Here is a 12,054-nt window from a genome sequence, read left to right on the forward strand (position 1 = left end):
GTTGTCGGCAGTTGCAGCCGCGGATCGCTGCTAAAATCGCTACGTCAAAAACACATTAAGATTAATCATGCTGTAAAAATGGTAAATATTTTATACTTACTGCCGGTGTTCGAGTTAGCTGATAAAATTTACAGGGGCTTCTTTAGTTATTTATACATTTTAAATTGAGAAAGTAAATGAGATATAAGTGTAGACAAAAGTAACGTAACAAAAGGCATCGTTTATTTACTTTTTTCTCTCTTCGTAACAAGAAAAAAAGGCGACGTTCTAACACATAGCAAACATTAACTTTTGGAATACATACATAAGGTTTATTTTTCTTTTTTTTTTCTAATCACAATTGTACTTATGTGGATAACAGGCGCGCATCTTGTGAGGCGCGCGAATAAAGAGTTTTTAGCATTGAATCGCGTATTTATTATTTTTTTGTACGATTGTTAATAATCAATATCGTGGTATTCTTACGACATCCTATTTTACACACATTTAATACAGGGTAGTTTTTAAAATATCTCTTTATTTTTTTCTTTGCGTTTATCCTGTACCTTGAAATATATAACTTTGAAGAAATAGTCTACTCGACCTTTACAAATGTATGTACATTTATAATTTATCTCCCAATTAAATTAAATAAACTAAAATCAAAGTATATACTGATCGTACGAGATAACAAATTACCTTTCAATCGTAAATAACTTAATAACAATGTTAATCAGTCTTATGAGACTTTTTCACTATTTAACTTATAAAAACAAAAAAAAATCATTACAAGTTCAAATAGTAAAAAAATATATATGTCGTACTCCACTATAACATACATATAATATGCCATCAACGAAAAGTAAGTAACGGTAGTTTTCAGCTGTTATGATACTTTTGAAAATGTGTGCTCTTCTTGTACACATATAATTATATGCAGTAAGATTTAAAAAAAATCCCAGATGGCTACTTTTCGGAAACTGAATGTATAAGCCTTACATATTATGTAATACATTATACGGTTCACCGAAAATTAGTACAGCCTACAATAGTTATAATAATCCGAGCAACAGCGATCTTTCAACTTCTCCCTTCTCATCCATCTTCGAGAGCTTACAAAAGCTTAATGTTTCTACACTTGTGTCGATTCTTTATATCGTTGTTAGTTTCCTTATCTGACAAAGGCAGTGATTCAGTCAAAACATTATTGATTTTTTGTTCATCAGTTTCTGTCAAGGCATATTTTTTTATTTTTTTTTTCTGGTGTTTCAGTAATGAAACGAAGATACGAAAATGGGCACCGATTGGTTAACTACTTTTTTTTTAAACTATCCGTTCTAAAAATACACCCAAACATACTCCACATTTTCCGTTTCCTTTGCCGTGTCAAACAACTCGCGTTCCTTTTATCAATTGAATCAAAGCTGTAAGTAGCGGAAAAGACAATGAAAGCTCATCATATACTTCATAAAGTATGCGGATAAAAGAAATTGCAGTTTTGCCGTAGGAATTTTTCCAAAAACACTCCGCTTACTCTATTCCAAACGTATTAGTTTCCTCGACCGCCAGAAGCAGTTTTTCGTAGAGAACTTCCGGCGTTGGATACGGCGGCAAATCCAATCTATTGAAGCACGTGTGCGCTCTGAAGGGAAAAAGAAAAAAATTGACCAATCCGTCACACCTGACCATGTACATCATATTAATCAGTCATTATTTGTATCATATAATATACCTGGGTAAACTGTTTGGCCTGCCCCACTTTTCGATGCAGAATTTCCTGGGCCCGGTGGAGCCCCTCAGCGCCGCAAAGCCCTCGTACGGTATGCTCGAAGTCCCAGTGACGAACTGCAACAGCCGCAACCTCTGCTCGTTCGTGAAGCGACTTATGCTGCTCCAGAACCACTCGATGACCGGATGTGCGTCGTGATAGCCACTGCGGTACTCTGTGTGAGCTCGCCAGTCGTTGAGGTCTATTTCCGCGGCCCCGGCGATCACGAGCTCGAGCTCGCGGGCGTCGAAGACCGACACCAACCGAGGATCCACGACCTCGTAGAAACCTCGGACCAGGGACTCGGTTTGCTCGGCGACGCCGCGCTCGAGCCTCCAGCGTAGTATGCGCTCCAGGTACTCCTTCTTGTTCTTCTCTGTAACCGAGATGTTCCGTCCGCCCGGCTTCAACTCACGCTCAGCGACTCTACCTGTGCAATGTACACACGTAAAGCGTGAAATTCAATCGGATTTTCAAAAAGCAACAAATATATACGTAGGTATAATATGTGCGCCCTGTAGTACCCAAGAGCTCCTCCGTGACGGAAAAGGTGAGCTCGAGGGGCTCGATGCTTATGTCCTTCTCCTTGATCCACATCAAGCTCTGGTGAAACTCCTGGTCCAGGCTCTCGAGGTCGCTCAAGCTGGCGGGTATTCGCAGCAGCGCCTTGTAGAACGGCCGCGTGAAGAAGGCGTCGAGTAGGTACTGGTGAACGAGCGCGAGGCCCAACACGCGACCCGAGAACCTGAACCAGTCGTGGTAATTGTCGACGAAGGCGGACATTGGCGAGACTTGGACGGTGTACGTGTCGTTGGCCGAGTACTCGAATAGCCCGTAGTACGGGTTGAAGAGCTCCCGCGACAGATGAAAGAAGAACTCGCGCGACGGACCCCCGTAGTCGAGGCCCTCCTCGCGATCGAATATCACGACCAGTTTGCCCTTTTGCAGATCCTTCTTCGACACGGCCATTATGTGAGTAAACGCGTCTTCCAGAAGGTGTTCGCGCCGAATGTGCAATCTGTACAACGGGGAAAAGCGCACGGTGAATTAATACATATGCTAATTCAATATACATTCATTCCTTCCTCGCAGTACTCACTTCAACTTGCCGGGGCCCTGACCGTAGCCCTTGCTCTCGAGCTTGCGATAAAACGTGCGCAGCTTGGCCTCAAAGTCCCGCCTGTAGGGGGCCGGTGCTCTGGCGGACGCCCTCGCCAGACCTGGCGACGCGTGCGGACTATTGAGCGGAGATCTGCCAACGTTACCGGTGAACGACATGATCTCTTGCTCGAACAAGCTGTACAAAGATACGTTTATTGTGTGCATGTGTATATACCAACCAGTTGTGAGTATACGTACTGGTGCCCGTCAATTGGATGTGCGTCCTTACCTCAAGAGCAGAGCCAGCGGTACGTCGTGGCCCAAGCGTTGGAGCGCGGCTGTGCCCTCGATGCGCACCGCGTTGACCTTTTCGCGTAGCGCGACGTTCTGACCGAGGCCCGCGTGCCTCTCCTTCAGTATGTCCATGATGTTGGGCTGGCGCAGAAAGGCGACGACCTTGTCGTTGTAGGCCACGGGTATGTCGGGCGCGCTCGTCGTCATCGATTGTTGGGGCCGGGGCGGAGGTATCGGCGCTTCGTCCGGTAATGTGCGCGGATGGGCGGCCTCCGTTGGTAATCGCGGATCGATGAACGACGTCGACTTTCTCATGTGGTTTATGAAGAAGCGCTGCAAATAAAGTCTCGTCGCATTACCAATAAGCGTTTGAAATTCTTCGATTGATTCCAACGAAACGTGATGGTGGATAGCTTGAAATAACGAGTGTCATCATAGTCGCTTACCTTGCCGGTCCTGTCGAGCTTCGATTCGTAACCGGTTGGAAAATCTTTGCTCTGGTCGGCGAAGAAGTTGACGAGAGCCACGAGATCCCGATTGTGCTCGTACTTTGGAAAGACTCTGGGCTCGCGCCTGATTTTACTGATCATGTACTTGAGGCTCGTGTTTCTATTGTAACACTCCATGGCCTCGGTGTTTGTGTGAAGGACGGTGAAGAGGTCCGGCCTCGTGAGGAACTGCACCGCCGGCGTCCGAGTTATGTCGTACGCTTCGGGCTGTTGTTGCTGCTGCGACTGTTGTTGTTGTTGTTGTTGTCCAGAGTGCAGTGACGAGCTCGAGCTGCTCGCTGGTTCGCGGTCAATGTTGTCCGGACGCGATATCGTTCGACGGACGCTCTGATAGCGCCGGTCCAAGTGCTGCAAGCGCACGTCGCAGCCAGCGTTTCGCGACGTTGAGCCTGTTTTTTTTTTTTTTTTTGGTTGCGAAAAAATTAAATTAACAACAACAATAAAACATTGACTTGCGTGATAAAAGTATTGTTGAATGTAAAAAATGATTTTATTATTATGGAGGAGAAAAAATGTTGAAAAATAAGCAAACATAAATCGTTAACTTAATTTAACAAGATGGTGCTCACGATTAAACAAGATTGCTTCCCCATCGAGCTAAAACTACCGATTAAAAATCGCTTTTTTTTTTTTGTCGTTGGAAGTATGCAGGTATCAAAGATTTTATTCACCTGGACGTTGCCACGTAGTTGTGCGGTTTATGTGGTCGATGTAGAAAACACGGCCGTGGCTGTCGATTCGTGCTTCCCAGGCTGAAAAATCGAACCATTCCAATTTTTTTTTTTTTCATTAGTATACAAGTATTTTGTCTTAAAAGAAAAGAAAAAAAATTAGAGCGATTCCTTACACGAGGGCAGAGATTCTTCGGCCGTAGCGAGAGTAGGACACATGGGTAGCGGGCGCAGAGGTTTCGGCCGATGTGTCGGCGTGGGTGGACACTCTGATTGCGAATTACTCGACGAGGCCGATGTCTCCGGCCTCGACAGCGGACGGTGATGCGAACGAGGCGAACTCAGCAGCGCTATGCTCTTTGTCACTGCCGTGCGGGCCTGCATCACATTAAAAGGCCAAATATTGAGTACAATATGTACACGAACACCCGCGAAATGACTTATTTCACTGTAAATCCCTTGACTCGGCTAACTTGGCGCTTGTCTAACAAAGAGTACAATTCATTGTAAAGTAAATAAAAATTGACCTCCAAATTGGCCGCCTCGTCGACGTCGACGATCTCGAAGTTGAAGCAGTCCTCCGGACGCTGCATCGCCGGTAGCTTTTGGGCCTGACGTCTGAGTAGCTTGAACGGCACGTTCGTCCGATGCAAGGGCTTGTGCACCGCTCGAGGTGGCAGCGGAGGTGGATTCGGATACAGGGTGTGGTAAACCCCATCCGTGGACGAGGTGGACGAGACGCCCCCGGTGCTACGCCAGAGCTGGTAGTACTCGGCTCCCTCGCGGCCATGGCCGTTTGCCACCTCAGCCGCAGTCTAAAACCAAACGAAATTTTAAATACGCGCGAGGAAAGCCCCTTGGTCATTTCAAATCTGTTGTTCGAATCGTGCAAAATAGTCTACAATAATGTAACATGCGTGTTCACCTTGTTCCTACGCTGATCGGTAGGTGGTTGCATTAGAGACTCGGCTGCACTAGAACTACTACTGCTGCTACTGCTGTTGCTGCTGCTGCTATTATTACTGCTGCTGCTGCTGCTGCTGCTGCTCTCCCCGGCAAACATGTCCGTGCCGATATTCTGATGTCCAACGGTGGGCACATCGCGGCCCTCAAGCTCGGCTCTCTGCGCTTCGGCCGCTTCGTACAGGTTCACCAGACTGGGCAGCTTGAACGGCTTGTCGCAATTGACGAGAACGACATCGTCGTCGTCGTCGTCGTCGTCGTCGTCGTCATCTTCGTCATCTTCGACGTTGTCGAAAGCCGTCGCTGCTCCCACCTCCGTAGCGCTCAACATCGGGGCTGGCACGGTTTTCGAGGCTGCGCCGGTGGCAGCTCTGTCATCCGCACTTGGCTGCTGCCTCGGTCGGTGCTCCCTGTTGTCGCCCGACCTGTCTGTTGCCGTGGTTGAACTTGCTCCGCTGCTGCTTGCCGGTTGTTGCAAGTTGCCACCCAAGTCATTCTGGTGGTGCAAGTTGTTGGGCTCGGCGATGCATCTGGCCACGTGTTTCCGGTTGGGCTCGCTCTTGGGCAGCTGGGACACAATGTCCGGCAGCGACGTCTGCGTCGTGTTATCCGTGGTGAAGTTACGGGCAGCCAAAGTGGAATCCCCGTAGATTCGCGTCTCGGGTGGCCCAGTGACGTTGTTCTCCGCGTCGTTCTCCTCGCTCCCCGTCGGCTCGTCGATTTCCACCACGACGGCCGAGCCCCGCTGGCTCAGGGACAACACCAACGGGGCGTTGTCCAAGTTCATTGCCTCGGCAACGTCGTTGTACGCGTAATTGTCGTTTCTGGTCGTCGTGCCGGCGTCTTCGTTCGAGTCGTTGCTCTCCCCCTGTCTGCACACGTTGTCGTCCGTGGAGGCGCTGTTCGGGCTGGTCGTCCCCTCGCCGGTCCCCGATTCCCCGGTGCTCGTGGTTCCGTCATCTTGCTTCGACACCATGTCCACCGCGGCGTCTACTCCCGACGGCATTTCACGTTGGCCCACGGCATTTTTCTCCCCCGCACCTGAACAATCCAAACCAATGTTTGTCACTTATATTCGCTGTCGACAAATCTATACACATGTATGATGATAAATAACTAACGCTAGAGCCGTTCGTGGGCGTCGTTGATCAATGCGCCAGATTTCGGGCCAAATTCTATTTTTATCGAGGAGGAAAAATACGATGATCAAAGCCGGCAAAGTGGAAGCATTTGACGTGACAATTGTACATTGTCCCCTAAAACGGTGGTGTTAAAACCCGAAAACATCGATATTGTGTAGGGTAAAGATTTTACTCAAAAATGTTTTTTTTTTTTAAATTGAACTTTGGCTTGAGGCGACATATTTAAACACGCCCACTTTACTTAACAATTCTTTAGAAGCCAGAATTCAAAGGTATACGGAAGCTATCCGAACGGTACTATATAAACACCACCCCCTTGGGCAAACTGTTATTCAATTTCAGTGGACCGAATGTAATTGTATATTTGTTTTTGTGGTAAATTCGGCTCGTTTATACCAACTCGAGAGCAGCGCGAAAAAGTAACGATGCGACTCTCATTATGAATAGTTGTATCTCTGAATCAGCAAAGAAAAATCAGATGTACTTATGCATAAGTAGTAATCAAATTCCAAATAAGTGAGACTCGACTCTACTTTGCAGCTATAACGATAAAACAAAAACTGCTGTCACGCCGCAAGTGTACGAGCGAGCAAATACGCACAAATACATATATATGTGTATACACTTTTACTTACCGATCGATAATCCGACGACAACAGAAGCTGCCAAAACTACTCATCCGAGCATGTTTGTGGTATTTGGGAACGAACGAGATTGTATCTATTGCCTGAAAAACAAAGAAATAATGATAAATCCATCTCTTTGGCAATGATGATACATGGGGCATGTAAATAACGCGTTTTTACACATACAACTTATTTACAACTGCGACTGTAAAACCGAGTATTATTAAAATTTACAGTGTAGAAGATGAAACGAAGCCAACGTACACGTACACTTTTATTCGGGGAATGAAGAAAAGAAAAACACATGTATACAGCGACAGTAGATGAGCTGCAAGCTGCACGAACATAATCATCATCATAAGCGTTATGGAGTAAAAAAAAAAGAAAAAAAAAAAAAAAAGAAAAATTAGGGGTTGCTCCCAAAAGCGGATGTGTGCATGGATCAAGTTGGCTGTGGAGCAAGAGAGTATATCCGACTGCAGGCGACACTGAGGCGGCTCTTTTTTTTTTTTAACGGAAATGCGACGTGATATTGTGATGAGGGTAAGGAAGGAAGGAAGAAAGGAAGTGAGCATCGCCTTATATGGTTACGCGTGACATTGAAAATTAAACTTACCTCAATTGCACGTCCCCTTTTAAGAATCGTGCGTCTTTTATGCACATAAGTTGAATAAATTCCTTTATTTTGTTTTTTTTTTTCATCTACTGGCACAGCACTGAGCTCATCAGCTGTTTATACGATAAGATCCACGTAGATAGTATAAATTCACACACATTACCGAGTATTTGTTTGACCACGACCGCGACCTTCTTGCCGTGTACGATTTTTTTTTTTTTTTTTTTTTTTTTTTTTGGCGCACACTTACGCAACGTACGGTCGGTGTATGGTTGCTGTGGGAGTGTGCTCTCCGTTGTAACTAAATCGATGGTTAACGTGCGAAAAAATCGGAGGACTTTGAACAATTATTGAAAAGATCCGCGCCCGATTTGTTGCGAATTTATTGCGTGTTGATGTGCAGAAGACGATGGACGTGCAGACGCCAGTCAGACGATGCATTTCTGCTGCACTGGATTGTAAATAGTATATACTTGGTTGGAAAAATATATTTTATCATAAGTTCCTAAGATCTTGGGGTGCAAAGGGGATTTTTGGCCTCAGGGATTGTCGCTCTTTTCGTGGCGCGAGATTTGAATATTGGCATCAGGATTCGATGCTCTGTGGCGTTGGCTGTATTTTTTTACATTATTTTAATTGTTTATTTCTTTTTTTTTAACAGTCCTTAAAACACAAGATACGTTGCAGTATATACAACTACAAAATAAATTCGGCACAGAATTTAAACTCAACTGTCCAGTTACTTTTATTATATATTTACATTTGCGAAAACAAAATAAATAATTTCTATTAATTGACGAAACTTGCAGTAGTCGCACCATCTGACACACATTCATTTATTAGATGATCGCATGATCGAGTGAGAAGTGAATCTCTCTCTCTCTCTCTCTGTCCTTACTGTCGCAACTTGGAAAAAAAAAAAAAAAAAAAAAAAAAAAACGATAGGCAAGTATGGGCAGGTGGTCAGCCTCGACCGTACAGTCATTGCCAACTTGTTCAAATTCTGTTTTATCGCGCAAATCCGATGATATGTTCTTTTTTCCTTTAGAGGAGAGCTAAAATGTAATAAACATTAATAAATAAAAGAAATATGAGACAATGGTTTGATCGCGTCACTTGTAGGGGTGCAGTGTTCATCAACGACAGCTTAGGACACTGAGGTTCAATAAATAAATAAATATAGTCTCTAAACTATTAGTATTTGTTTCGTTTATTTCTTTGTTCTCGAGCGTCTTAAAGTGTGATTCTAGACATTGCCACTAATGTTTTAAACATCGTTTTACTATTTATAATATTTATTTATAAAACAAGAATTACCTACTTTTATCAATATTATGTACCGTTTCGAACCGTTATTGCATGGCTTAGTATAAATGTATTACATTTATCCAGGTCGTCTCGTCGCAAGAGAAAATATTGACCGATCCAAGCATTAAAAAAAAAATCGGTAAGATAATGCCGGGGAACCTACAGAGAGAAAGGGATAAAAATGGACCCACTTCTATTGGGCAGCGTTGACTCCCAAGCGAACTCCCCAATAACATCATTATCAACATACCTAATCATCCATAAACAGGTTCACCGGTAAAATCACGCCACCGAGCGATCATCGCTTTCTGATACCCGTTTTTGTCTTACCGTACACAAGAATATGTATATATACCTGCTCGCAAATTATAGTCCACGTTACAATAGCACCTGCATATGATTACATATTTCTCCCGTTCGACGCACCGCGTTTCAATCGCGTTGCAAAATGCCTAATGAGGGAGAGAGAGAGAGTGAAAAAAGAAAAAAAGAAAACGAGGAAAACAGTGCGCTTCTATATGCACGCCTCGTACCAAGTGGGCATGCCATTTTCCGTACCGAATCGAGTTTAGCAACATATCGGGGAAGGAATGGAGGTCAGCCGGCTCTACTTGTACACCCGTTGCCTATTTATCTCGATATCGATATGCCCGTGTGCGCCTCGGCATAGAAGCGTAGCATACATACCTACTTATACGCGAGTGAAAGGCCAAAAGCAAAAGGGGGGAATAAAAAAAATAGAGTCCCCAAAGACTCCGCGAAAGCAGGACGAAAAGTCCTTGATGGCTGTGCTTTTAAAGAGGCACGTAATTATCATTTTAAACGGTTCTACCGTTTGTGCGTGTACTATAAGGCACATAAATATACTCGTTCATTATATTATAAAATATGTACTTACCGGACGAAAAAGGACTTTTTTTACCTGTATTTCAACGCCATCGATGAATATTTCGTAACAATTACTGTTCTTGTAAAACAAGCAAATGGGAAATAAGAATCTATACGTATAGTGGTACATTGTTTGTCGAACCGAAAACTTTGAGATGACGGAAGAGTATTATTGTTTCGCAAAAGTTTTCGATCGCCGAACAAATTTCAAAGTACGATTTCAGACCTGTTGCATTGTTTTTCCTTGCAAAGCGTCACATGTGACTAACAAAACGTCACGCGTGAACGAAAAAAAGTGCCAATTAATTCTTCGACGGCAAAGTGCGCGTCCGCTCGTGAGTCACCACTGCAGCTCAGGTCTGGTGATTGTGCGCGATATACCCACCTATGTATAATTGTTTTTTTTCTTTTATCAATAATTTATAGCTGAAAAAAAGTTCCTTGACCATCAAAAGTCGTGAAAAACAATTGAAAAAAAAAAAAAAAAAAAGACGTGATGCACGCGCTCATTGGTGAAACGTATAATATATATAATACCTAGAAATTAACAAATTTATCTCGGCAAAAGTGAATGAGTCATCGAGTAAAAACACTTGGCAGAGAGACGCGCTCGTTTCGGCGGGGCACTCACTCGATTGATAAACGTAAACAAAGAGCGCGAACTGCGCATGTATGTATATTTGGCAATTTCCTTTCTCAGGTATATTAATATAATGGTATAATATAGAGGTACGTACGCATATTTGCTCTCATTTGGTGTGCTCTCGAGAAAGTAAATAAACTTGGCGTGCCGTTTTAAAAATAGTAGTCCGCGTGAATTTTAGATTTGTCTATATACTTACGTTATATCTTTATCGGGACTTGGTTCGTTGATTCATGTAAACGTGACCGAAAAATCTAGATACGATGAAAATAACAATGGAATAGAAATTGAATAAAAAAAATATTTATTTAAATAAATATTAATATCAATTAGTGAGGAAAGGAAAAATTACTACGGCGGTGTTGACAATAATGTTGGAAACGATAATTTTACTAAACAAATTATTGTCAAGATGGAGACGCGTAAAAGTTTAATTGCTCTTTCAAGTATCGTCGTTTGAAAAATCTTTAACGAGAATTTTAAACAACGAATACTCGACTTTACGACATCACATCCACAACATCGTAATACCAGAAAATGTATAATAATCAGATTCAAGAGCCCTTTTTTTTGTAATCGTAAAATTAAAATATACAATTGCAAAAATCATTTATTTAATTCCAAAATTATTATTTTTCATAACTGTGCTCGGTGAAATCGAGGATAAAAATTGTTTACTTCGATGGTCACGTTTTATAAAAAAGAAAAACCTATGCTATGAAATATCACACTCGTCGACAAGAGTATTTTTTACACGCGCTACCTACACAGGTAAGTACATGCATCTGCTGGCACGACGTTCGTTACGAAATTTCCACGTACATTTTCAAAAACTACGCAGCTCCTGTTGAAGATATAAAAAAAAAAACCAAAAAAATAATAATATGGCGCTTGATAATATTCAAATGAAGGAAAGGAAAAACGAGAGAAGTCAGTAAATAACGTGTGAATTGAAATGAAAGTTGTACATTCACCGATGTATATTAATATACGGAATTGTGCTCGATTAACAAAATACAGTAAGGCCGAATTTACGTATACTATACAGCTGACGTGCGCGATGAGATAGTATATAATCAAGTAATCGGTCCTCTTTGAACATACGTAAGTATATGTATGGTAATAAACGAGGAGGAGGTTGGCGAGTTTGCACAAAAATGAATATCATAAAGATCGAAAGAATTACCTGTGCACTTATTTGGTATAGATTCCAATGCATACAAGTGCTCCAGATCATATTTCCATTGGGGGAATCCCAGAGTAGAGGGAGAGGAGGAAACGATCTTTGATGGGCCACCAAAATGAAAATATTATATTATGTACATCTTACAAACACGCGTGTATTCAGCAAGAGTCATTGGTGTTTCAGGCTTGCCACGAGGATGTTGAAGCAGTACTTCGAGGTCAGATCTTGTCTGAGTGATTTTTTTTTGTCTTTTCGGGAAATTTAATAACTTGCAATAATAATGTACCTGCAGCTTACGCGATGGAAAATTATACGTTATTAACGCATCGTTTTTTAAAGAGACAAATCAACGTTATCGAA

General features: G+C 42.9%; 1 protein-coding gene across 3 annotated transcripts; it reads right to left on the reverse strand.

Moving 5' to 3' along the window:
- Positions 1–200: 200 nt before the first annotated feature.
- Positions 201–8,103, reverse strand: Hecw (Hecw ubiquitin protein ligase). Of its 3 annotated transcripts, XM_014355950.3 has the most exons (12): positions 7,670–8,103; positions 7,063–7,154; positions 5,248–6,326; positions 4,850–5,137; positions 4,499–4,700; positions 4,323–4,403; positions 3,589–4,040; positions 3,138–3,475; positions 2,847–3,044; positions 2,272–2,765; positions 1,712–2,177; positions 201–1,621 (listed from the first exon to the last, which is right to left on the reverse strand). In XM_014355950.3, exons 3-12 carry the CDS (start codon positions 6,289–6,291, stop codon positions 1,510–1,512), a joined length of 3,675 nt encoding a protein of 1,224 aa, XP_014211436.2. In that variant the 5' UTR covers positions 6,292–6,326; positions 7,063–7,154; positions 7,670–8,103; the 3' UTR covers positions 201–1,509. The 3 variants fall into 3 exon arrangements, with proteins under 3 accessions (XP_014211436.2, XP_023248159.2, XP_014211450.2); XM_023392391.2 differs by lacking the exon at positions 7,063–7,154; XM_014355964.3 differs by lacking the exon at positions 201–1,621 and having other exon boundaries at positions 2,074–2,173.
- Positions 8,104–12,054: the final 3,951 nt, after the last annotated feature.

The sequence above is a fragment of the Copidosoma floridanum genome, unplaced genomic scaffold, assembly GCF_036245765.1.
Source record: "Copidosoma floridanum isolate Cflo_tuat_1 unplaced genomic scaffold, Cflo_Japanese_pri ptg000009l, whole genome shotgun sequence".
Taxonomy (NCBI): Eukaryota; Metazoa; Arthropoda; class Insecta; order Hymenoptera; family Encyrtidae; genus Copidosoma; species Copidosoma floridanum.

Bases quoted from the DNA above. Each gene is read 5' to 3' on its own strand.
- Hecw (XM_023392391.2), bottom strand. From the start codon at position 6,291: ATGCCGTCGGGAGTAGACGCCGCGGTGGACATGGTGTCGAAGCAAGAT. The intron at 5,138-5,247 runs GTGAACACGCAT...GTTTGGTTTTAG, and splicing joins CCGATCAGCGTAGGAACAAG to ACTGCGGCTGAGGTGGCAAA. The intron at 3,476-3,588 runs GTAAGCGACTAT...CTTTATTTGCAG, and splicing joins AGCTCGACAGGACCGGCAAG to CGCTTCTTCATAAACCACAT.